Source organism: Leiobunum rupestre, chromosome 2, assembly GCF_980474605.1.
Source record: "Leiobunum rupestre chromosome 2, qqLeiRupe1.1.hap1, whole genome shotgun sequence".
NCBI classification, from domain to species: Eukaryota; Metazoa; Arthropoda; class Arachnida; order Opiliones; family Sclerosomatidae; genus Leiobunum; species Leiobunum rupestre.
In genome coordinates, this window is record NC_143385.1 from 85970822 (window position 1) to 85994847 (window position 24026).

General features: G+C 35.3%; 1 protein-coding gene across 2 annotated transcripts; it reads left to right on the forward strand.

Moving 5' to 3' along the window:
* Positions 1–459: 459 nt before the first annotated feature.
* On the forward strand, positions 460–22722 carry LOC149960207 (WD repeat-containing protein 36). 2 transcript variants are annotated; one of them, XM_090166588.1, is made up of 19 exons: positions 460–711; positions 2635–2662; positions 2770–2870; positions 7192–7309; positions 9245–9432; positions 9760–9892; positions 10317–10613; positions 10884–11033; positions 11736–11878; positions 12410–12524; positions 12580–12745; positions 12862–12970; positions 13252–13331; positions 19584–19786; positions 19843–19997; positions 20754–20861; positions 20937–21021; positions 21471–21658; positions 22509–22722. In XM_090166588.1, the coding sequence occupies exons 1-19, from the start codon at positions 571–573 to the stop codon at positions 22656–22658; spliced, it is 2658 nt and encodes an 885-aa protein (XP_090022714.1). In that variant the 5' UTR covers positions 460–570; the 3' UTR covers positions 22659–22722. The 2 variants fall into 2 exon arrangements, with proteins under 2 accessions (XP_090022714.1, XP_090022715.1); XM_090166589.1 differs by having other exon boundaries at positions 22569–22722.
* The last annotated feature ends 1304 nt before the right edge of the window (positions 22723–24026 follow it).

Below are 24026 nucleotides of genomic sequence, written 5' to 3' on the forward strand. Positions count from 1 at the left end.
AGAATAGTTGATTTTATAAAATATCTTTACGCTTGCCCAACTTGTTGAAATGTTGCCCTGGAATAGTTCAGCCAATGCCTAAGAATGAGTTCATAAACTCTTTAGTGGGAGGGAAAACGGGGAGGCAACATTTCAACAATATGGCCAAGGTTATTTTATAAAAAGAACTATTGAAATATTATACTCCTTGGAGTGTTTGGTTTTTACTCGAAAATACAGCCACGTGACTAATCAAGCGTGTTGTAGCCGAACGAAATCGAAATATGTTAGTAACGGCCAACTATGATAAAGTGCTACCATGCTATAGCGAGTAATCAAAGTTGGCCGTACTTGTGTACTATAATTTTCTAGAAAATTCGATAATTTTTGGGCTGCGATACTATAATTTCAGTTTTGGGACCTGGCAACGCTGTTTCTATGGTATTACTGTAATATTTTATTTTTTTTGGGTCAGAAATTATTTGACAGCACTGTTTTAAAATTGCGGACAGAACGAACACGTGTTTAGGGTTAACAATGCACAAGAGTTTTATGTTATGATAATGGTTGTTTAAAGAAACGCGAATTACGATGGCTGCTAGTAAGATATTTCAAAGTTATAGAGCGTTAGGGTTTGTAAGTAATGATGTGCCATTAATCTCACGATATATCAAAGTGCGTAAAGAGCATTTATTAATTACTGTTGTTGACTGTTGTTTTCACACTTATGGAGTAAGTATAAATTATCGAAATGTTTATTTTATAACAATAATTCTGTTTTAAAAAAATGCTTTTGGCTCTCAGGCTTAAATAGTTACAATAGACCAGTTTTAATAAATCTAAATTCGCAGTACTTCATGGGCCATGGCATACAAGTTAAAATACGAAGCCTAAATGGAATAGATAAGCTAAATAGTCTGCAATCTGCAACACGTTATACCTGAGCCTTTATGACTGGTATAATTCTGAAGATGTTAATTATATAACACTTACTTGAGAATGAAATAGAGTATGTTTTAGGCGAAAGGAGCCCATAAATTAAATTAGTATCTCTCATAAGCTACCTTTTGCGCAGATCTGTATCTGGCCATTATGTTGCACTTTAAATAATTTTTATGGCCTATATTGACTTTTTCTGTAATATCAACGAATTTTGCTGAAAAAATTGACATAGCAGCTGATGTGATCTAAGGCAAAGCTCATGGTGATTAGCTATTACACAAGCTCCATTATACCCCACCCAATAAGAAAATTGTGCCCCAAATAAGTAGGGATGCATCAATATGTCGGCCTATTTTTCTAATATCGGCTTAAGCAAAGCTGATATTGGCCTATACCGGTATTAGAAAAATGTTTTCAGAAAAACATTTCAAAATAATAAAATTCTCGATTAACTAATTAATGATAATATTTTATTTGATTGGCCGCGCCACAGATGCCAGACTTCAGAAGCTAGATCAATCCTTTTTTGAGTGTAAATCAATTAAAAAACAACTGTATAAAATTTTTGATAAAAAATAAGTATCTCGTAAAATGTAAAGAAACGTTCGGATAAGCTCTTGCAAACCTTTTTCATGAAAAATTATAATAAAATGGTATGAGAGATAACTGAACCCAGGCCCGGACTGGCCATAGGGCAGATCGGGCAAATTCCCGATGGGCCGGTCTGGGCAAATTCTTGGTGGGCCGATCTGGGCTGTCTAGCCAGCGTCTAGTAGGGGCCGGCGTCTCTACAATGCCCGAGCCGATTTTAGGTGCCCATCCGAGCCTGACTGAACCGTCTTTTACAATGATTTTATCATATACACTACTGTTATGATAGATAACTTTGTTAATATTGGCAACGAATAGCTGATATATCGGCTGTACCCATATTGGTGCATCCCTATAAATAAGTAAATTGTTTGGTAAATACCAATAAGTTTGGTTTGAACTGATTAATATTAATTTTATACCACCAAATGTATTTCCTAAGATGGTTGAAGTGCTTTTGACAGTTATCAATTAAGATTATCAGTAAAATAATGATATTGATAATCGATCCTAATGGCTGATCAATAGTTATAATTCTGTGGCCTAAATTGCGCCATTATAGGGAAATAGCTTTTCACTGTTGTCAGCCTATTTTCTGTTATATTAAACATTTTCTATGCATGTAATCCAGGGCCAAGCAAATAAATTTCATTCCCTGGGGCAAAATATGTCCCCTCATACCCTTTATCATACCCCTATGATGGGCCTTAAGAAGTAAGCTTGTGGCCCTTGGGTATTTTGCCCTCTGCATAGCCCTGATGTTACAAGAATTTTGGCCCATGTAAATAAATAGTTATTAGATTTGGAAATTGATGTAATATTTTCAGGAATGGATTAACAAATCTAATTATAGGCATCAGCCTACTGGTGGTGGGCTAGTAGTGAACTATATTTCTGTAATAATTAGATAGACTCTTACATGATTTGGTGATTGTATGGGCTCACGCCCCATTACAAAATTAGTTATAGGGTTATAAAAGATCCTAATCGAACCCCCCAGGTATACTTGTATGTATTTTTTTATATTATTTTCTTTCAATCGTATTTTACAAAAATGAAGGCCTGGGTGACCTAGAAATCCAAGTACAAATTATTTTTAAATTTGTTACTTTTATTTTTCAGAGTGATCATTTAAAACTCCTTAGTATAAGTAAGTGTTATTTTTTTATGTCACTGAATTTGAAATATTTTTAACACTACCACTAGGGGTATATTTTATTGAGAGGGGAAACTAATGTAATTGCCTTTCTGTTTTAGGTAACCCTCTCGAACATGATATTTTGTGTTTGGCTGGGGATGAACGATATGTCTTTACAGCCACTGATAAAATAATAAGCGCTTGGAGGCGGGGTACTGAAGTGAGTGTCATTATCATAGTTAATTTGAGTTTAATTGTATAACCCAAAGTTAATAAAATAATTGTTGAAGATAAGAAACGATATCAGCTTTTTCCGTTTCGTTTTTTTAACAGGTTAAAATGTTAATGTAAATAAGATATTTTTTAATTATTGCTAATCTGGTTTACTATTTTTTAACCTTATATATATATATATATTCGCTCAACAGCGTTTATAGTGTCACTTATATTCTGTCATTCCATCTTGTGCAGTATTCACTATTAATATGTTTTAATTAATATGTTATGACTCCTTACTAGTTTCGTCAGTTTAGTGTAGTGTAGGCTTTGCTATTATCATTGGTGTTTAAAAACTCCAACAACAAAACTGAAGGACTAGTCTACTGCCTGCTGTAACCGGTATCCTGATCCCAGCTACCATCACTGTATTCCGTCTCCTGGTTAACAGTTCCCGAAAGAAACCATGGATAGTCTACTTCGCCAAGACGTTGAAAAGTTATCTGGTCCAGAGACTTGGAGGAGTTGGAAACGACAAATAGTCGACATCCTCACTGTACGAGATGTTTATGAGATAATTACCGGCGACTGGATTGAGCCAACGGAACCTTTGCCTTCAGCAGCAGCAGCAGAGAAGAGTATGCAACTGTCAAGAAAAAATACTGAGTGGCATTCAGTACAGTCCGGGGTTGTTCTCTCTGGACAACGTAACATTCGATGACTGCATCCTCATTGCCTGCATCTTCGAGTTTCTACCTCAGGATCAGTATCGAGAATTCGGTATGCTCTGGGACACGCTGCCAACAGAAAAACAGACGGTTGCAGAGCTGGAACGTCTGTTGATTGGTCCTGCAATTCGAGAAGGTAAAGCTTTCCGAGATTCCTCTGGTCTGATGGCGAAAAGCACTAACGAGATAAAAGGCATGAGGCGTATGCGAGAATGCACCAATTCCCAAAAGTTCAGTCACGTTGCAGAAGACTGTCGAGGACAAAAAGAGCTCCTAGAAAGACGAGCGTTGACGAAAGTAATCGCATCAGCATTGGGGGTCTGATTGCAGCAAACGGTCTCGTTGCTTGCTCATCTTCTGAAGCAGCATGGTATTTTGACTCGGGTGCTACACAGCATATCACGAAGGTCCGCAAGTTCGCTACTCCAGCGACTCTTCAGATTTTAAACAAGACTCAGATGACAGCGGATGGTGAAGGAGACGTAAGGATTCATTTCCTGATTGGAAAGAGACTATCAAGAGGTAGTCCACAATATCTGGCACATCCGTGACTTTGCCTGCAATGTTTTCTCGCTGAAAAGCGCAATGAAGAGAAACAAGAATCTGAAGTTCAAGGTCACAGCAAATTCTTGCGGTCTCTATGAAGTTGTCGGAGGCAAAAGGAACCTTTGTGTACCTGACAAGGTCGAGAGTCTGTATCGTCTGGATATCAAAGTAGAGCAGACATCATGCTCCGCTCACACCGCAGCAGATCCGAGGAATGACTGGAAAGCAGATCTCCAAGTCTGGCATGAACGCATGGGTCATCAGGATAAACGGCATGTAGCAGCGACGTTACGGAGATTCGGATACGAAGTTCTAAACCAGACGTCTGACGAGCTCTGTGAAGGGTGCATCTACGGCAAGATGACTAGGCACAGTTTCGGAACTCATTTGGAGAAGGCTACAAAACCAGGTGAAAGGATCCATTCAGATCTCAAACGACGAGACAACCAAATCCGTCGAAGCGTCGGAAGACTTGGCTACCGGACACAATGAGGCAACAGTCTCTGACGAAATGTCAGACAATCGCTCTGAGAAGAGTGGTCCGGTACTCAGAGATCGTTCAACGCTCAAGAGAGTTCAGCTATGCCATACCTGTCATCCAGGAAATAAAGCTTTCCTGATCTGTGATACCTTACCACAGACTGCAAGAGAAGCGCGTTCAAGCAGCGAATCCATAGAATGGCAGAAGGCAATGTCAGATGAGCTTTCAGCAATGAAGAAACACGATGTCTACGAGATGGTCGATCCTCCGCGTGGTCGGAAAATCATTGGAAATTGTTGGATTTTTCGTACGAAGAATGATTAAGATAATACTGTCATCAAATATAACGCCCGGCTCGTAGCAAAAGGCTACACGCAACGAGAAGGTATCGACTACGACGAGACTTTCGTACCAGTTGCCCGCTTCGAGATGCTACGAATTTTTCTCAGTCTGGTCGCCAAGGAAAATCTTATTCTAAGACAATTTGACGTTAAAACTGCATTTCTTCATGGAAAACTAATCGAAGAAATCTATCTGCTCCAACCCGAAGATTACGTAATACATATAAGGGAAACTGAAATAGTGAAAGGATAATTTGATATTTTTATTTAGTAAATTTCAAACTAAATGGTTAATGTTTTGTCTTGTTCTGGTAGTTAACGGTTTAATGTGGCTTATAGCTTATAAGTGTTACTTTTCTAGCTACTACTTGAATCAGTTTCTAGCATTTCGGATTCATTTTTGTGATTGAATTGTTAAAATCGGCCATCAGTGCAACGGAGCGTTCAGCAGCGTCGTTTACTACTTTTGACAACGGTAGCGGACGAGTCTGGAAGTTACGGAAAAGTCTTTACGGTCTCTAGCAATCTCCACGATGCTGGAACGAGTGAATTGGCAAGTTCCCTACTTAACCATGGATTCAAAAGCGCTGATGGAGATCGATGCCTATATATCCTGTCAACCAACGACGTTTTCTTGGTCCTTATCCTCTACGTTGATGATGGAAGTACAATCGAAGCGGTAGACGATTTCCTCCTTAACTTCAGTGACGAATTCTAAATTATCACGGGAAAAGAATCAACCTACCTCTGCCTGAAAATCGAAATGTTGAAAGACGGATCCATATTTCTACACCAGAGCGCCTATGTCGAAAATGTCTTGGAGAGGTTCAGCATGCAAGACTGTAAACCAGTAAAAACTCCCACCGGCAGTCCAGACACGACCGATCAGAGTCAAGAGAGTTTCGAGTCAACGACCATGTACGCCTCGGCCATCGATAGTCTCAGATACGCAGCCACAGGAACACGACCTGACATAGATACGCTGTCAATCGAGCATCTCAAGCCATGGCCAATCCCACAGTCGCTGACTGGAACTGGGTTAAAAGAATCTTTCGATATCTCAGAGGGACCACAACACTTGGTCTCCTATTCAAGGCAGGCGACTCCGTGACGACAAACCCTTACAGCGATGCGCTGGCTGCTAAAAGACGAGACGTTCAACGTCTGGAGTCGTATGCCTAATTGGTACAACTCCTGTCATTTGGGCGAGCAGGAAGCAACAATCCATTGCCCTATCAACCACGTCTGGGTTGAACTGGTTAAGTCATTCCTGGGTGTCATAGACGATAATGTCCCGACATTACGAGTTGACAACGCAGGAGCCATCAAACTCATAAAAAAATCCAGAGTTTCACCGTCGAACGAAACATATTAGTATTCATCAATACTACGTTTGTGAACTGGTTGAAGAGGGCATCATCAACGTCATGTATGTCCCAAGTGAAGAACAACTAGCGGACATATTCACCAAGTCTCTGTCCGCAGAAGTCTTCATTCGTCTTCGTCAAAAACTCTACCTACGTTACCATGAAAAAGTCTTCATCGAGGGCGAGTGTTTAAAATAAGAAACGATATCGGCTTTTTCCGTTTCGTTTTTTTAACAGGTTAATATGTTAATGTAAATAAGATATTCTTTTTTAATCACTGCAAATCTTGTTTACTATTTTTTAACCTAATATATATATATAAATTCGCTCAACAGCGTTTATAGTGTCTCTTATATTCTGTCATTCCATCTTGTATAGTATTCACTATTAATATGTTTTAATTAATAAACGTTTGTTATTTTATTTAATATGTTATGACTCCTTACTAGTTTCGTCAGTTTAGTGTAGTGTAGGCTTTGCTATTATCATTGGTGTTTAAAAACTCCAATAATAATCCTTTATTAATTAGGCTTGAAATCTTTTTTAAATTAAATAAACTGATACTGTTCCTGTACGAGATATATTAAATATATTGAAGAATGTGTCTGGCTTGTCTGTGTTTCATTTGTAAGCCTGTACAATAGCAAAATTATTTTGTGTAAAAATCCCAAAGGGGAAAGTTTTTTTCCTAAATATGTTTTTGGGAATTAAAACCATTTTATGTAAAATAGTATTTACTAAGGAGGATATCCCCAATTAAGATGATGTTATAATAATATATAAATATTTTTCTCATGGAATGACTGTAAAATTAATGCAATTTGGCTTCTTTTGTAATATTTTGATTTTTCATCATTTACAGTTAGAACATCAATATATTGGACATGAATTCCCTGTTCACCTCTTATTGCCATTTGCATCACATCTTCTATCAGTTGATCAATCAAATAAGCTTAAAATGTTTGACATCAAAACTGAAGGTATTTTACCAAAGTAATATATTCAAAAAGAATTCAAGGTTTAGCCAAGAATGTATTTATTTATACCTAGGGAGAATGTCTATGTCAACACGGTTTTTAGCCTTTCTCTCAATCCACCCGTTGGTCCCCCCAGTACGCTCCTCCACTTAAAATAAAACTAATAGTCCCGGTATTTCATTGGCTGCTTAAAATTTACGTCACCTAACGCGATGGTAATCAAACGCCGGTGACGTTTTGTCCCCCCCCCCCCCCCCCCGCGCGTGAGACAGTGGAAAGGCGTTCAACGTGCCCGGGGATTGTCGCAACATAATCATTCTTCCTAAATATAAATAAATACATTCTTGGTTTAGCTTTAAAAACAAATTATGTACTAAAAACCTGTATTAACAAAGAGGAGGCAAATGAGATAGACCTGATACAAACAAGTTGATTCTAGTAGTAGACTTGGGTTGTTACTTTAAATGAAAATTCAAATATTTTCCATTTTGGCGTTTCCACTGTCCCAAAAAAATTTATAAATAAATAAATAATAGCTTTATTAGGATCACCACCCGAGGGGGTAACCACTTCATGTAGTAGGTGTACACTTCTATTTGTATTACGAATAAATACTACAAATTACATTGTAATACAGCGTAGTATTGTAATATGGTGAATTGTGTAATACGATGAATTACCTTGTAGTACCGTGTAATACTGTGTTATGTCGCGTAATATCAAGTAATATTGCGCTTAGTAAGTGTAGTACGTTGTCTATTAAGATGTAGTAATATATAGTACAGTGCATTGTTGCATAATATTTTAAACTCATGTATTACCAAATTATTTTGTGTAATATTGTAAATATAGGGGAAAATACTTTTCAAATTCGATTTAGGAAAGACAGAGGGAACGAGTGGAACTCTGAGGCAAGGGCGAAAGTGAAGAGGGAATGGTGTGGGGGGACGACGTTTACTGGCATAGCCCGAGCGGGAAAATCACCGATGGTATGACGTTTATGCCTCGGTTTACGCGTACAACAAGTTCCGACAACAACCCATCCCCCATTATTTAATTAAATTAAAATGGCTTTGTCTTTAAACTCATTTTACTTCTAAAAGGACATTAATGAACTTTTGCCACTTGTTATTAAAGTTTCTCGCCTCACGGATAAAAAACAATTGATAGTTTAATGAAAACTATTTGGTTAAAGGAAGAATATTGTTTGCCAGATTTAAGGCTGTGTCCGGTTTTTTGGGGTGGTTTTTTGGAAGCCCATATCTCTGAATTTGATGTTTTTTTTTTGTCAATTTATATCTATTTTTTTAATTTTTGTAATTTTTGAAATTTTTAAATTTGTTAAAAATTTTCACAGGGGGGCCCTAGGAATCGTTCAGAATCCCATGTTATTTTCAATGGGAAAATTTAAATTTGTTGTTGTCAAAAACATTTTTCGTTGCCATGGCAAAACGGTTGAACATTGAATAAATTCCCTTTAGGATTTTTTAAGTTACATAAAGGTCTACCAATCCCCCGAGTTTGAACAAAATCGGTGGGTTACACTTCGGGATGTCTCCTTGTTAGTGGACTTTAAACTAACCTATACATCCCAAATAAAATGTATTGTTAAAAATTACAAGCAAGCCAATCAATGTGAGGGGGTACTTTTATGTCTCATTTTGTGTCAAAATGTGGCTTCATTATCTGGTCTTTACTTCGTCACTAGTGCCATCTGTTACTTCATGTAGAGCCGACACTTGCTTTAAAACTTACTTTTGCATCAATAACATGAGGCATCAATTCTATATTTCAAAAAGTGGTGGGACAATGTTTTAACATTTCTGAACTACAAACTCTGACTGAATAGAAATATATTGTTTTTATATGAGTGAATAAAATATACTTTCTCAAAAGTATTTAAAAAAATTTTAACTTCATTTTCTTGAATAATTATAGAATGCATCATTGATATGGGCATGGATCTGAAGACGTTTAAAATATCCTCAATAATGCATCCAAGTACATATCTCAATAAAATATTATTGGGCAGCGAACAAGGGTCTTTGCAGCTGTGGAATATAAGGACAGTTACATTAGTATATACTTTCAAAGGATGGGACAGTTCTGTTTTGGTGTTGGAGCAGGTAAGACTTTTTAGTCTATTGCAAATGGGCTATGAGTGTTTTTTATGTCAAGGTTAATTTATAATTTACTGATTTAACTTAAATGGTATAATTTAAATATTAGGAATCAATATAACATATATGCAAACAGACAAAACTTATGTATGCCATTTATTTAACTCTCTAAGACCAATTTAGAGCAACATTAAAATAAAAAAATGTTCTGCCTCCGTCAACCTCATGACAGTTAGGCGATCTATGTTTTATGGATGTATATATGAATAAATTTATTATTATATTTTAATTGTGATTGATCTTTCATCCGTATTAAAAAAAATTTCAATATAGGCTCCTTCTCTAGATGTAGTTGCCATTGGTCTGGCATCTGGTAATATATATTTACACAACTTGAAATACGATGAAACAGTTCTGAAATTCACTCAAGAGTGGGGACCGGTAATTGGAATCTCATTTCGAACAGGTATAGTTTTTTAGTTATTTTAGACTATCATTAAAGGCAGGAATCCATACCTCTACTTGGAATGCTTATCTTGTCGTATCGCATATGGTAAGATCACTCTTGACGGCTTTTACCCCGCCTATGAGAGAAAAAATCCCCTCTGTGCGCGATCCCCTCTCACTTAGTTGTTTGTTAAGTTAACATAGTGACAACAAAAAAACCATCGGGCACATCGAGACGAAAATCTGCCTCGATAAGTATTTTAAGTAGAGGTATGGATTCCTGTTAGGGGTCATAGTCAGTCTACCAAAGTATAAATAAATACGTCCTTGATCATCTCGTGTAGGCTAATTGCAGAGAAAATAAGTGTTTACGTAAACACTTAGAATTGTAAAATTAATAATTAAGTCATTCAAAAATAATGATAAAAAATATTTGTTTCTAGATAACACACCTCATATGGCCTCTTCCAGTGCTGCAGGGCATATAGCAATTTGGGATTTAGAAAAAAGGAAACTTCACAGCCAAATTTTTAATGCTCATCGTGCAGCTGTAACTGGGCTCAAATTTTTACCAAGCGAACCATGTTTAGTAACTTCATCTTCAGACAACTCTCTTAAGGTCTGGATATTTGACCAATCAGATGGAAGTGGACGACTTCTAAAATTACGAGAGGGGCATTCATCTGCCCCTACCAAAATTAGGTTTCATGGTGTGAGTGGCAACAGTATTCTTAGTGCTGGTGAGTTTTTACTAAGTATATTTTATATTGAAGGAGCCCTATTGCTTTGAAAGCCAGTTAGTTAAGTAGATAATTTATTTACGACATTTTTTAAATATTTTTGTGAGTATAATTGAGAATCTACCAACTATTTTATTTAAAGTTGCATATAGTAAATTAATAGTAAAATTTAACTTTAATAATACTAATGGGTATTTTTATTATTAATGATATAATATTAACAATTTTAAATTTGTAGCACCATAATAATGATTGTATGTTTTCTTTAAGGTTTGGATGGGACATTACGATCTTTTTCAACAAGAGGTGATAATTTAAACAAAAACCTAGGCCAGGGATCCTACAGTAGAAAAATATCTAAGAAGAAAGGAATCCTCAATGACCCACTGAAACTTCCACCAATAACTGACTTCACATCTGGTAATTATTTTGTGCTTTAATAATAATAATAATGATAAAAGTTTTTTATTAGGATATTTCTATCAGGTACAAACTGTTTTACATAGAAGTCCGTTTAATTTAAATTAAGTTATATAAAGTTGATAAAAGTTTTTTAGTTCAGATTTAAAAATGATTGGTGATTTATGACTTTTTAAAGTTGAGTCCAAAGAATTTGCCATTTATTCTGATACTTTTATTACTAATTTTGTTAGTTTGATTATGCGTATTAAAGTTAACTTTTCGGTTTATAGTACTATAATTATGGTTATGGTTTAATGTTTATCTGATTGAAGATTTTATGCATTAGTACAGGAATCCATACCTCTACTTGGAATGCTTATCCTGCCGTATGGTAAGATCACTCTGACGGCTTTGTCCCCGCCTAGGAGAGAAAAAATCCCCTCTGTGTGTGCTCTCCTCCCACGTAGTTGTTTGTTAAGTAAACATGATGACGTCAAAGAAACCGTCAGCCACATTGAGACAAAAATTAGTATTAATGTGTGGTTAGGTTTATCCAGCCCAATTCTTCTCTGGCCTCTGTTGCTGAGGGTATCTAATACATCTAAAAGTATTTTGTCAGTATGACATTCTATCTGATGATAAACTGTTTAAACATAGTTACAATAGGTAGTTAGATACTTTCCCTGAAGGAGGCTCATTATAAACTTTTAATTTTGTTAGAAACAACAAGAGAAAAAGAATGGGATAATATAGCAGCCTGCCATCGTGCTCAAAATATGGTCACAACATGGTCTTTTGACAAGTGTAGAATGGGTGATCATAAACTGAAAAGTCAAAACCAGTTTCAACAAAACATTGCTTTGGTATGAGTAGCTTTATTATCTTAATATTATGTCAAACATTGTTGAGTTGGTATTACCATAAGTAATATTATAGTAAGAAATCAGACTTGACATGCATGCTTAATTAAAAATATTCAATATTGAAATTTTTTTTATTAATAAAAGATCTGCTACTTCATGGTTTTATCTAAAATCTCAGGGAGATCTTGGATTGTAGACCTTTGTCAGCCATGTTGCTTTTGGTATAATGTGGCTGTGTTGAAGGACCATTATTATTATTAGTAGTAGGGGTTGGGTAGTTTGGTCAATCCCAACCCAGCACTTCGACCAGAGGTCCATTATGCAGCCCCAGCCTTTTAGACATGGAAAAGCCCAGTCTCCGAAACAAAGTACAAGATTTGCTTTGCTGTGATATTGGAAAGAAGCATTGTCTGATAGCTTCTGAGATTTGAAATGTGTAAAACCATGAAGAAGCATACCTTTTTTAAAAAACAAATTTAAATTATGCATGTTTAATTTGTTGTTACAGCAACTGTTTTATACTTTTTGTAGTGTATTACTCTCAGTCCATGTGGAAATTTTGTTATTATTGGATATTCCAAAGGAGAGGCTGAGAAATATAACATTCAGTCTGGGATCTTCAGGGGACATTATGGAGATAAAAGAGGTAAGTTCGTGACCTTAAATGAAAAGCTCGATTTTAATGAATATTTCATTTATAGCACATATTGGATCAGTGAGAGGAGTGGCTATTGATGGCCTTTGTCAGTTGGTAGTTACAGGAGGAAGTGATAAACGTATTGTATTTTGGCATTTCAAAACGTGTGATAAAGTTGATGAGCTGGTTCTGGAAAATCCTGTATCCGCGTTAATTCTACATAGAGAAAGGTTAGTGTTTCCTGTATTAGTGCACTCACAATTGTCAGTGGTGACTGGGTTGACTGTTCAACCTTCATAAATGGATTATGGTTTACTGATTTTGAGTTTTACTTTTTTATTTTTAGTGGGATGATTGCAGTAGCTCAAGACAATGCTAGTGTATTAATCATTGATCTAGAAACTAGGAAGATTGCCAGGAGATTTTCAGATCACTACGCTACTATAAATGATATGGTGAGTTAAGTTTTAAATTTATTTCCTTAAATAAATGTGTATAAAAAATTTTTTATCAGTCTTCAAAATGAGTTTGGTTATATATTAAATAGGAATATGAAAGTAACTTAAACTTCATTGGGGGAATGGATAAAGGTGGGAGATAATGAAATAAAATTGCTTACAGGTTTCTACTACGGACTAAAGTTATGCTTAAAATTTAACAAGTTCTACCAAAGGATGAAGTTCCTTAAAATTAGCATTTTGTAATTTTTACTCAAATATTTAAATATATTTTTTAGGCATTTAGTCCTGATTCCAGATGGCTCATTATTGCAACTATGGATAAATTAATTCGAACATGGGACTTGCCAACTGGAAGGTAATTTAGTGGAAATTAAATAAATAAGGGCATAATTTTCTTTACGTGATATAAATAGCTCCTTAGTGGATTAAAGGATGATTAATGAGTTAGGGAAATTGAGTAGCTCTTCGCAAATGGAGAAAAATCTTTGATATTTAACTCCAAAGTGGTGTGGTGGAGAGTGGTAAGCACTTTCACCTCACTACTAGAGGAGCAAGGTTCCATGCCAGCTTGTGGCACTGTGTGAAAACAGTTAACAATTCTTTCTGTATTCAGTTTGCAAATTTTCTCCCCACAGATCCATGGGGTTTCCCCTATTTTGCAAAAAATTGTTGAGTCTAATCGTAGTAGTTAGTGTAGAGATCTGTTGGCTAACCTGGTCACCTGAAATAACGGCATTAAAAGTCACATTCTGAGTTGGGGCTGGTAAATATTATTAAATTTAATAATTTTCATACAGTTAATACAAACTGAGTAATTTTAACGTAGTAGAGGTAAACTAGAAGTAATTTTCTTCGCTAGTTAATATGATAAATTTTGCAAATTCATGCAGTATATGAAGAAAAAGGAAAGGTGTTTTAGTATAAAATGTCACACACTTTCACCAACAAAGCTGGGTGAAAATGTTGGTACTTGTTAATATGCCCTTAGTGGATAGTTCCAACAATGACAATCCGTGGCTCTTTACTCCCCCTGTTTTTGTTTATCAATCCATTATCCAATCATTATGAAATTGATGGTTTTTCATTTATTTTTAATTTATTATACAATTATCCAGATATTTCTGAGGGGCTGACCACTGTCCGTAATAGGTGTACAAGCCCATAGCTTTGACTACGTAAGCGATTACAGATTGAGCACTACTAAAAGGCTGTACTTGCTGTAATCAGTGTACCAAATTTAAGAAAGTGGTTAGCCCCTTGGATATTTCTCACATTTTCTCATCTTAAATCCAACAAATTAAACCTAGGAATATGAAAGACATTTGTGCTCAGATAGATATGCAGGATGTTTACATAAATTATTATTGTCAATATATCTTATTAGACTGGGTCACTTTTCTCTAAAGTGGTCATTTTAACAAGTCTAGCGGCATTTTGGGTAACATTTGGCCAAATGAGTTTTTTTACTAATTCGGACCTCCTGAATGTTATATATGTATATATGTTTTAATTGATTTCATTACCTTGTAATCTCGAGCAGAGGTCACTAATAGAGGGCGCACCCTTTCGCTCTCCTAAGTTGATCCCTTCCCCCCCCCCCAGGACTGACCCCAGTCCCTGCTCGACGTTGAACACATCAGTCATGACAATAAAGCTTAGATATTTTATTTAATATGAGTTTAATTTGACAACAATTAACACACATAATACTGAACACGGATTTCGATGTTGGCACTCCCGATTTTGGACCGGATGCTCAGAATTCAAGATGGCGGATGTTTTCTTACAAGTATGATTTTACTCCCGAGGCCGTTTTTTTGGCCGTTTTCAAGGTTGTTTTTGTCGTAGAATGCAAAAATAATTGTTATAGACTGTTAAAGCAGTTATTTGACCGTATTATATTAAAATTTTCCATTAAATAAATAGATGATCATGGAAAAAATTACATAATATTGTGTACTGGGCTACTTATTTCGGCGATAAGATTTAATAAGATTTGAATACAAGGCGAAGTAGTGGAAATCAATTTCCTTTTGATAAAAAAAGCTTTTTTCGCTTGCCTATGCAATATTTTTGAAGAAAATGTGACAAGTTTAAAATTATATTAAAAAATTTACTAAATTAAATAAACTAATTAAACGAGAATGCGTTTCTCGATGGGAAAGGGAAAAAGTGAGGAATAGGAGACGCGTTATTGATGTGAAGATGACATTTTCTAACTCATAAACCATTTTTAAAAGCGTTATTTGAAAGACTAATTTAGGAATTTATCTGTAACTATTCATATAAAAAGTATAAATTGTATACCATGCCTTCTTGTTGTGTACCATATTGTACCTCTTATACAAGCAATAGAAAAGAGTTAACGTTCCACGTTTTCCCAAGTGAAGAAAATCTTCGGATATTAACCGAAAAGATTTTAATTTAAGATACATTTTTCTAAACTAAAAATATTTTCAGATTTTTCAAAAAAATTTAATATAAAGCATTCTCATGTTAAAAATAATACCCTATAAATTGAAACTCTAACTCTTGTAGTTTTTGAGAAAAATGCCCGGTCTGATCAATTCCGGACACCTTGTGGACTTTTCGACCTTTCTGCGTTTTTAAGCAGTTTTTGCATCATAGTCCATAGGTGGTTCTTATTAAAGGGCCACACCGGCGTTTGAAAAATTCGGCCCAAATTTAGCACGTGGTAGCAGATACTACCATTCCTTTTCTGGTCAAATTCAAACGCCGGTGTGGCCCTTAATCTTTATCTTCACGTACATTTTATTATCCAAGACTATTCTCCTATTTGGCTTTACGTTGCTTCGCAACCAGTTTTGAAATTTTTAATGATTAGGCATAGTTTTTCTTTTCAGTTTAGTAAGTCACATGCCAGATTACGTGCACGGTACTGATGATCCCCAAATATGGCGAAAGCGGTTTACCTTTGGGGAAATTCTGTCGGTTATAATTTTTCTAAATTATTTTTTGACTCTAAGATCTATTTGACCAGATTTTCGCGTTTTTTATTTTTTTCGAAGACCTATTGGTACGAGCAGAAATCCATACATCTACTTGGAATGCTTATCGCCGCCGATTTTCGTATCAATGTGGCTGACGGTTTTTATGACGTCACTATGTTAACTTAACAACCAACAACGTGGGAGGCTAGCGCGCGCAAAGGGGATTTTTGGTCTCGTAGGCGGGGTCAAAGTGATCTTACCATACACTTTACGGTAGGATAAGCATTCCAAGTAGAGGTATGGATTCCTGGTACGAGTTATTCATTTTCAAATGACTTTAAATTTGTTGAGGATTTAGTTTTTTTTGCTTCTCTTTTTAATTAGGACTTTTGTACGTTTTCGCATATTTACTAAAGTTTGTAATGAACCTTGCTTCATTATTGAATTCGTCTCTGATGATACCAATGTTAGGAGTCCATGATGAGACCAGCGGTTGAATATGGCAGACAGACTTAGAAGTTAACTTAGAATTATTATGAAGACATACTGTTACTAGCTACATTTTATTATACAACCACATAAATTACAATATGGCCTAGCTCCTATGGAGGCTAGGTGTGGAGTGATGAACATGAGTGAGGGTCTACTATATATACCCTTCTATTATCTGATCTACTGACCTTTACCTCTAGACCTATTTATTATCTATGTCTACTAAGGGTGGCGCCATCTAGTGGCTGTAATTTATTAGAAGGAACCCTTGGTCCTTACATCTCCCTCCCCTTTAAAAATAAAATTAGCTAGTAAAGTTTTACAAAATAAGAAAATAAAATATATATATATACAACATATGTAGATATAGTCACAATACAATTTCACAACGCATCAAAGTCTTCTTCGTCAGCTTCTTCGCACGCTATGTCCCTGACGCGACCTGGTACATCTTTGTGAGATTTGTTTGGAGATTGGTCTATCTTGCAGAGGTTTTGATCTTTTGTCGTCCGTGGGTACAATGGTCCCAAGATGCCTCTTATGTGACCCTCCAGGGAATTCTCGACGTCTCTATACGCACTTAGGCGCTGATGACACGTGTTCGGACCTTGAAGAATCACTCCGAGACAGGATCCTTGACTGAAGACAGACACACAGCAGGCAGGCAGAGAGCAGAACCTCCAATGCAACAGATCCTTTAAAAACAATTGCCACATGGTCGCAGTGCACTTACAGGACAATTGAGTAGGTTGACGCTTAGAAGTACTCCGCAGCGGCCACACTGTTGACTCTGGACCAATTTTAAAGCCGTCGCTGCCCCATACATCCAATCCCCCCATGGGCCACCATATGTAATGAACCTTGCTTCATTATTGAATTCGTCTCTGATGATACCAATGTTAGGAGTCCATGATGAGACCAGCGGTTGAATATGGCAGACAGACTTAGAAGTTAACTTAGAATTATTATGAAGACATACTGTTACTAGCTACATTTTATTATACAACCACATAAATTACAATATGGCCTAGCTCCTATGGAGGCTAGGTGTGGAGTGATGAACATGAGTGAGGGTCTACTATATATACCCTTCTATTATCTGATCTACTGACCTTTACCTCTAGACCTATTTATTATCTATGTCTACTAAGGGTGGCGCCATCTAGTGGCTGTAATTTATTAGAAGGAACCCTTGGTCCTTACATCTCCCTCCCCTTTAAAAATAAAATTAGCTAGTAAAGTTTTACAAAATAAGAAAATAAAATATATATATATACAACATATGTAGATATAGTCACAATACAATTTCACAACGCATCAAAGTCTTCTTCGTCAGCTTCTTCGCACGCTATGTCCCTGACGCGACCTGGTACATCTTTGTGAGATTTGTTTGGAGATTGGTCTATCTTGCAGAGGTTTTGATCTTTTGTCGTCCGTGGGTACAATGGTCCCAAGATGCCTCTTATGTGACCCTCCAGGGAATTCTCGACGTCTCTATACGCACTTAGGCGCTGATGACACGTGTTCGGACCTTGAAGAATCACTCCGAGACAGGATCCTTGACTGAAGACAGACACACAGCAGGCAGGCAGAGAGCAGAACCTCCAATGCAACAGATCCTTTAAAAACAATTGCCACATGGTCGCAGTGCACTTACAGGACAATTGAGTAGGTTGACGCTTAGAAGTACTCCGCAGCGGCCACACTGTTGACTCTGGACCAATTTTAAAGCCGTCGCTGCCCCATACATCCAATCCCCCCATGGGCCACCATATGTAATGAACCTTGCTTCATTATTGAATTCGTCTCTCATGATACCAATGTTAGGAGTCCATGATGAGACCAGCGGTTGAATATGGCAGACAGACTTAGAAGTTAACTTAGAATTATTATGAAGACATACTGTTACTAGCTACATTTTATTATACAACCACATAAATTACAATACGGCCTAGCTCCTATGGAGGCTAGGTGTGGAGTGATGAACATGAGTGAGGGTCTACTATATATACCCTTCTATTATCTGATCTACTGACCTTTACCTCTAGACCTATTTATTATCTATGTCTACTAAGGGTGGCGCCATCTAGTGGCTGTAATTTATTAGAAGGAACCCTTGGTCCTTACAAGTTTACCCAAAATTACACGAATTTATCGAATTTTACAATAATTTCATCAATTTATACAATTTTAACCAAATTTACAGAAAATTATAAAGTTTTGAAAAGTTTATGAATTTATATAACTTTCCAAAAATTTACCAAAATTTACAATATTTCGTCTATATTTTCATTAATTCTACGCAAATTAAGACATAGAATATAAATTTACCCAATTTTAGATATATCAAGTAAATTTGCCCTATTTTATCCCGAATGTAGGCAATTCACATAATTTCTTAAAATTTCGCTAATTTTTCAAAATTTACTTTCATTTACCCAAATTTACCCATTTTACATAAACTTACCCAGTTTAATTATATTAAAAAATTTAATATATTAGAAAATTTTAAATATTTCATAGGGGGGACCCTTAGAATCTTCGATTTTCCTATGTTAATTAACATCTAGGAGCAACAAACACAGCACCCCACACAAGGAGAATGCATCCTGTCAAAAGTCGTGCATTTTCTTGTGTACATTTTTCATTGGTTAGCGCCTGCTGCCGTCGGAAGGGGAAATTCGGAAATTGTCTTACCCCTCTCCGTAAAACGTGCAGCGTAAAGGCTCGTCCAATTAAATTTGTACACAACACCGCGTTAGCGTGTTTAAAGGCTAACTGCGGTCTCCTTGTGTTTTTGGTCCTGGGTTAACATATTATGTTCACCATCATGGACGCCATCTTGAATTTTAAGTTTCGGACCAGGGCTAATAAATTGCTTGAACAGTCTATAACAATTATTTTCGCATTCTATGACGTCAATAACCCTGAGAACGGCATTTACGGAATAACGTCCGCCATATTGGGCGCCATCTTGAATTCTGAGCTTCTGGTCCAAAATCGAGTGCCAACATCGAAATCCGTGTTCAGGAGGTCCGAATTAGTAAAAAAAACTCATTTGGCCAAATGTTACCCAAAATGCCGCTAGAATCCTATTTTGACGAAAAGTTAACCAGTCTATGTGGTTTTTTCGATATTTGATGTCATTTCTTTTTTTCTTCTAGACTAGTTGATGCTTTTTTTGTGCCAAATGCTTGTACAAGTCTGACATTTTCACCAGTTGGAGATTATTTGGCAACCACTCATGTAGACAATATGGGTGTTTATTTGTGGTGTAATACGACATTGTATTCCCATGTAGCATTAAATCCACTTACAAATGACTTCACACCTAAAATAGCTACTTTACCTTTAGTTACTATTGAAGGTAATATTATTTTTATCGTTCGGGTTGATATAAATTCTACATGTGCTATTTCATAGGTGCTTCATCTGTTGTGCAAGACATGCAGATAGGAAGCAATGATGACATTATTGACGAATTTCAAAGCCCGGAACAAATATCTGACGATTTATTGACTTTATCTTTGTTGCCTCATTCACATTGGCATAATTTACTAAATCTGGATATCATTAAAGTAAGATATTTCTAGGACCCATTGTGACTACATATTAAAACTATGGTATTGAGACTTTTTATATTTGTGAAAATGTTTTAAATCATTTTTTAAATTAGCCCCCCCCCCCCCCCCCACCTTAAAGGAATCGAGTTTTATTATTCTAAATTAAATTAAAGGTCAGGTATTAACATTAATTTATTCATCTACACCCTTGAGTATTGAATGTACATAGATTGCCTTTGAGTAGAAAATTACAACTCCATAATTTATCAAGTCTCTCACTAAGAGAGCTACAACTATATCAAGTTATTTGCTATTCTTCGGCCGATTGAAGATCCATTCTTCTTGTACGCTTGGCAATAGCTATAATCTGATCCGTGCAACTTATTGATGATGTGATAGGTGAATATTTATAATTTCATGATATTAGTCTTTTCTTGTTTAATTTTAAATTTATATTTAGTAAATTAGTTTCTATAGTCTTATGTGGCTCAAACTTTGATATCAAATATCCCAGGTCTTTATCCTGGTATTTTTTACAGTTTTGCATTTCTTGTCCAAGTTCCATCGCTTTCTACTGCACACACAGGGCTGTAGCTAAGAATAATTTCGCCTGGGGTGGTTAAAAATTTGGTGCTAACCAATAAGCTTAATTCTCTTATAGAAAAGTTATATTTGGCCCCCCTAGATCCTAACGTCCCGCCTAGCTATGGCCCTACTTGGACATTTAAAAACTAATTTAATATTATAAACCATTTTTTAATAACTTTACAGAAACGAAACCAACTAATTAAACCTGTTCAAATAACAGAAAGAGCCCCATTTTTTATTCCTACTATCTCTGGCTTAACTCCAAAGTTTCATGTTAAAGATGTCAAAGAGGTACTTTTTAAAATATGTGAATTTTTATCACAATTTTTATTCTTCACTTTTACAAATTGTTAAATTTATAATTAGAGCTCAGAAGAAGTTGTGAAAATAAACTATTCTGCAACTTCAACTTTTGGAGCATTACTTCTAAACTGTGGAGAAGAAAATGACTGTAAGATTGAAATATTTATATAAATTTTTAAGGTTGAATTGATCATATCAGTCTTATGGGTGTGAAATTGGCACTAGGTTCCCAGTGGGAATTACTGTTCACATTAGCAAATAATGAAGCCAAATATTGATAGAGAAGATCTTGTGTAAAATTAATGAGGCATTTTATGTTATGATTCTGAATTATAATATAACAATAAATTTTACTTGGTATATCTAAGCATTAGCAAGAGGTGATAATCAAATCAATAATATCTGAATAGTATTTCAATGAAGAAATTTGGTTTCTTTTGATTTCGTAGCTTAAATTACTTGCATGACGCACGCTCTAGACAAAAATTGTGGGGGGGAGGCATTATTATTATTATTAATTTATCTTTTCAATTTAGTAGAAATATATAAACTAATTTGGCCCAATGCTAATACTACTCAATTTATGTATTTTTTTAGATTCTCCAGTACTTCTAAAGTTAAAAGAAATGGGGCCATCTATGATTGATGTTGAATTACGAACATTGGCGCCAGATTGTGGTGGCTCTGAAGAGTTAATGGAATATTTCCTGTTAGCAATTGACTTTGGGCTAAACCGAAGTATTGATTTTGAACTCATTCAAGCTTATCTTGCATTATTTCTTAAGGTAATTGAACAATTTTTTTTTCCAAAATGAGGTGGTATAGTGTAAAAAGTTAGGATAGTAGTATAAACCTTTTTTTTAATTAGGGGATTTTGTATGGGGTCTAGTATTTCTTTTTTCAAAAGATGTTTTGAAGTGTAAAAAAATGTTATACTAAGAATTGTAATTAATACTTGGACCCTAAAGACTCAACCCAAAGATTTAATAATTATTATTAGCTTAGTTTGAGTACTCAATATTTTTGATGAATGAGAAATTTTAATTAAAAATGTCAAAATTGTTTCGGGTTTTAACTGTAGGTCTATGCTTAGTTTTCCGAAAAATATGGTTTTTTCCCTGCGTAGAAAAATTTATTATTGGCCTTCCGTCAAGCCCGGCTTTGCCTCTCTCTGCTGGCTCTGCCTCTAGAAAAACGCATGCGATTTTGCTGGCTTTGCCTCTCTATAAAAACATGTGCCATTTTGCTGGCTCAGCCTAGCTCTCTAAAAAAACACGTGCCATTTTGCTGGCTCTGCCTCTCTATAAAAAACATGTGCTATTTTGCTGGCCATCCATCAAGCACTCTAGGCTTTGCTTAACTCGCTAAACGAACACGTGCCATTTTGCTGGCTCTGCCTCTCTAAACGAACACGTGCCTTTTTGTTCCTGCTCTAATCAGTGTTTAGAATCTCACAGGTTAATATTAACTTTTTGGGCTGTTTGTGCAACTTCTAAAATGACTATTAATTTAGAGTTACTTTGTAAAAATAGTAAACGTTTATCAACCTCTAAAAATTAAGCTTATGCTTGTTATTGAAATATCATTCAGTAAATTATTTTTTTTGTTAAATTGATGTACTATTTTGGTTTACAGCTGCATGCAGATTCTCTAAGTAGTTCGGAAAAACTTGGTTTACAGCTGCAAAAATTACAGAAACAGCAGTTGGAAATCTGGTTGAAGTTTCAAAGGAAAATTAATCAGTCAATATGCTTAGTTAATTATTTTCGAAGTGCTGTTATATAAAATATTTTCAGGTAATAACATTTTTCTAATAAATTAAATTGATGTAAAATCATTATAAAGTTGAGGTACAAAAAACTATGTTATATTTCAATTAAATAATTTTCTGCTAATTTTCGCAAATTGAGCATCTTTAATATTTTTCTGCAAATTCTTACAAATAGGCGCTTAAATAAAACATCCTTCAAGGAAATCGCAAAGTAATGTTTCAGAGAGCCAGGACCTGCTAGTCACTTTTTATATAGTGCTTGTTGAAATAATGGAAACCTTTCACCTGTAAACAGAACGTCCTGTTTTTACTAAGCCTTATTATGGCAAAAAAAGCTACTCGGTTAAAAGGGAACACTGGTTGCATACTGTAAGGGTGAAAAGTTTACATTATTTAATAAAACACTATTTAAACAATGACTTGCAGGTCCTGGTTTTCAGAAATATTACTTGGCAATTTCCTTGAAGATGTTTTATTGAAGCGTCTATTGAGCATCTTTTTAGTTGAACATGCAATGCCTAATAATTAAATTAACATCCTTGATTAAACAATCCTTAGACAAGTAAAAATTATTAATTATATGCATCTTTAGTATTACTTCATGCACTATATTTTCTATTCTTTAAGCACTTTTCCACTATTTTATTTAGAGCCAATGAATGAGCTTCGTGTTCAATGTTTACTCGACAAAATGGGCATTCCATTTTCTTTTTCTTCCAATTGTTGATGCAAATGAAACAAAATGTGTGACTACAGTTTAATGTTACTGGCTTTTTAAATAAATTGGTGCAGATACTGCAAATAAGTTCTGATCTAAATTCTTCATATACGGAAAGTTGAGAGTCATCTGATTTCTCTTTTAAAAGCATTTTCAAATTGAGAATTTCGTTTTCTTTATCTTTCATTTGCTGCCACATTTGTAAGGATGTTGCCTTCTCTTTATACAAAGATTCTTCCAACCATTTCATTTCGGAACTGTAATCTAGTGATTTGGAGTTAACTTTTTTGATGTCCGTTTCCATTTGAGAGTTCTTTTCCCGTATAGTTTCTATTTGTTCCTTTATTTTTATTTTCATAAGTTCAAAGTCCTCAAGCTTCATTTGTATAACATTATTCTCCTCAGTAGCTGCATCGTTTGTTCGCATCTCCAATTCATTACTTATAGATTCATTTCCTGATTCAATAATTTTCCATATTTCATTAAAACTGACAAATTTTTCTTTTCCAATTAGATCTTTTGTACATGGATTACGGTTCTTATTTTGTATTTCCCTACGTATCGTTTCATTTTCGCTTTCAAGATTTCGTATTGACAAACGAAGCTGCTTGATTTCTTTGGAGTTATTTTGATTTTCAATTTTTCCATTCTTTATATTATTATC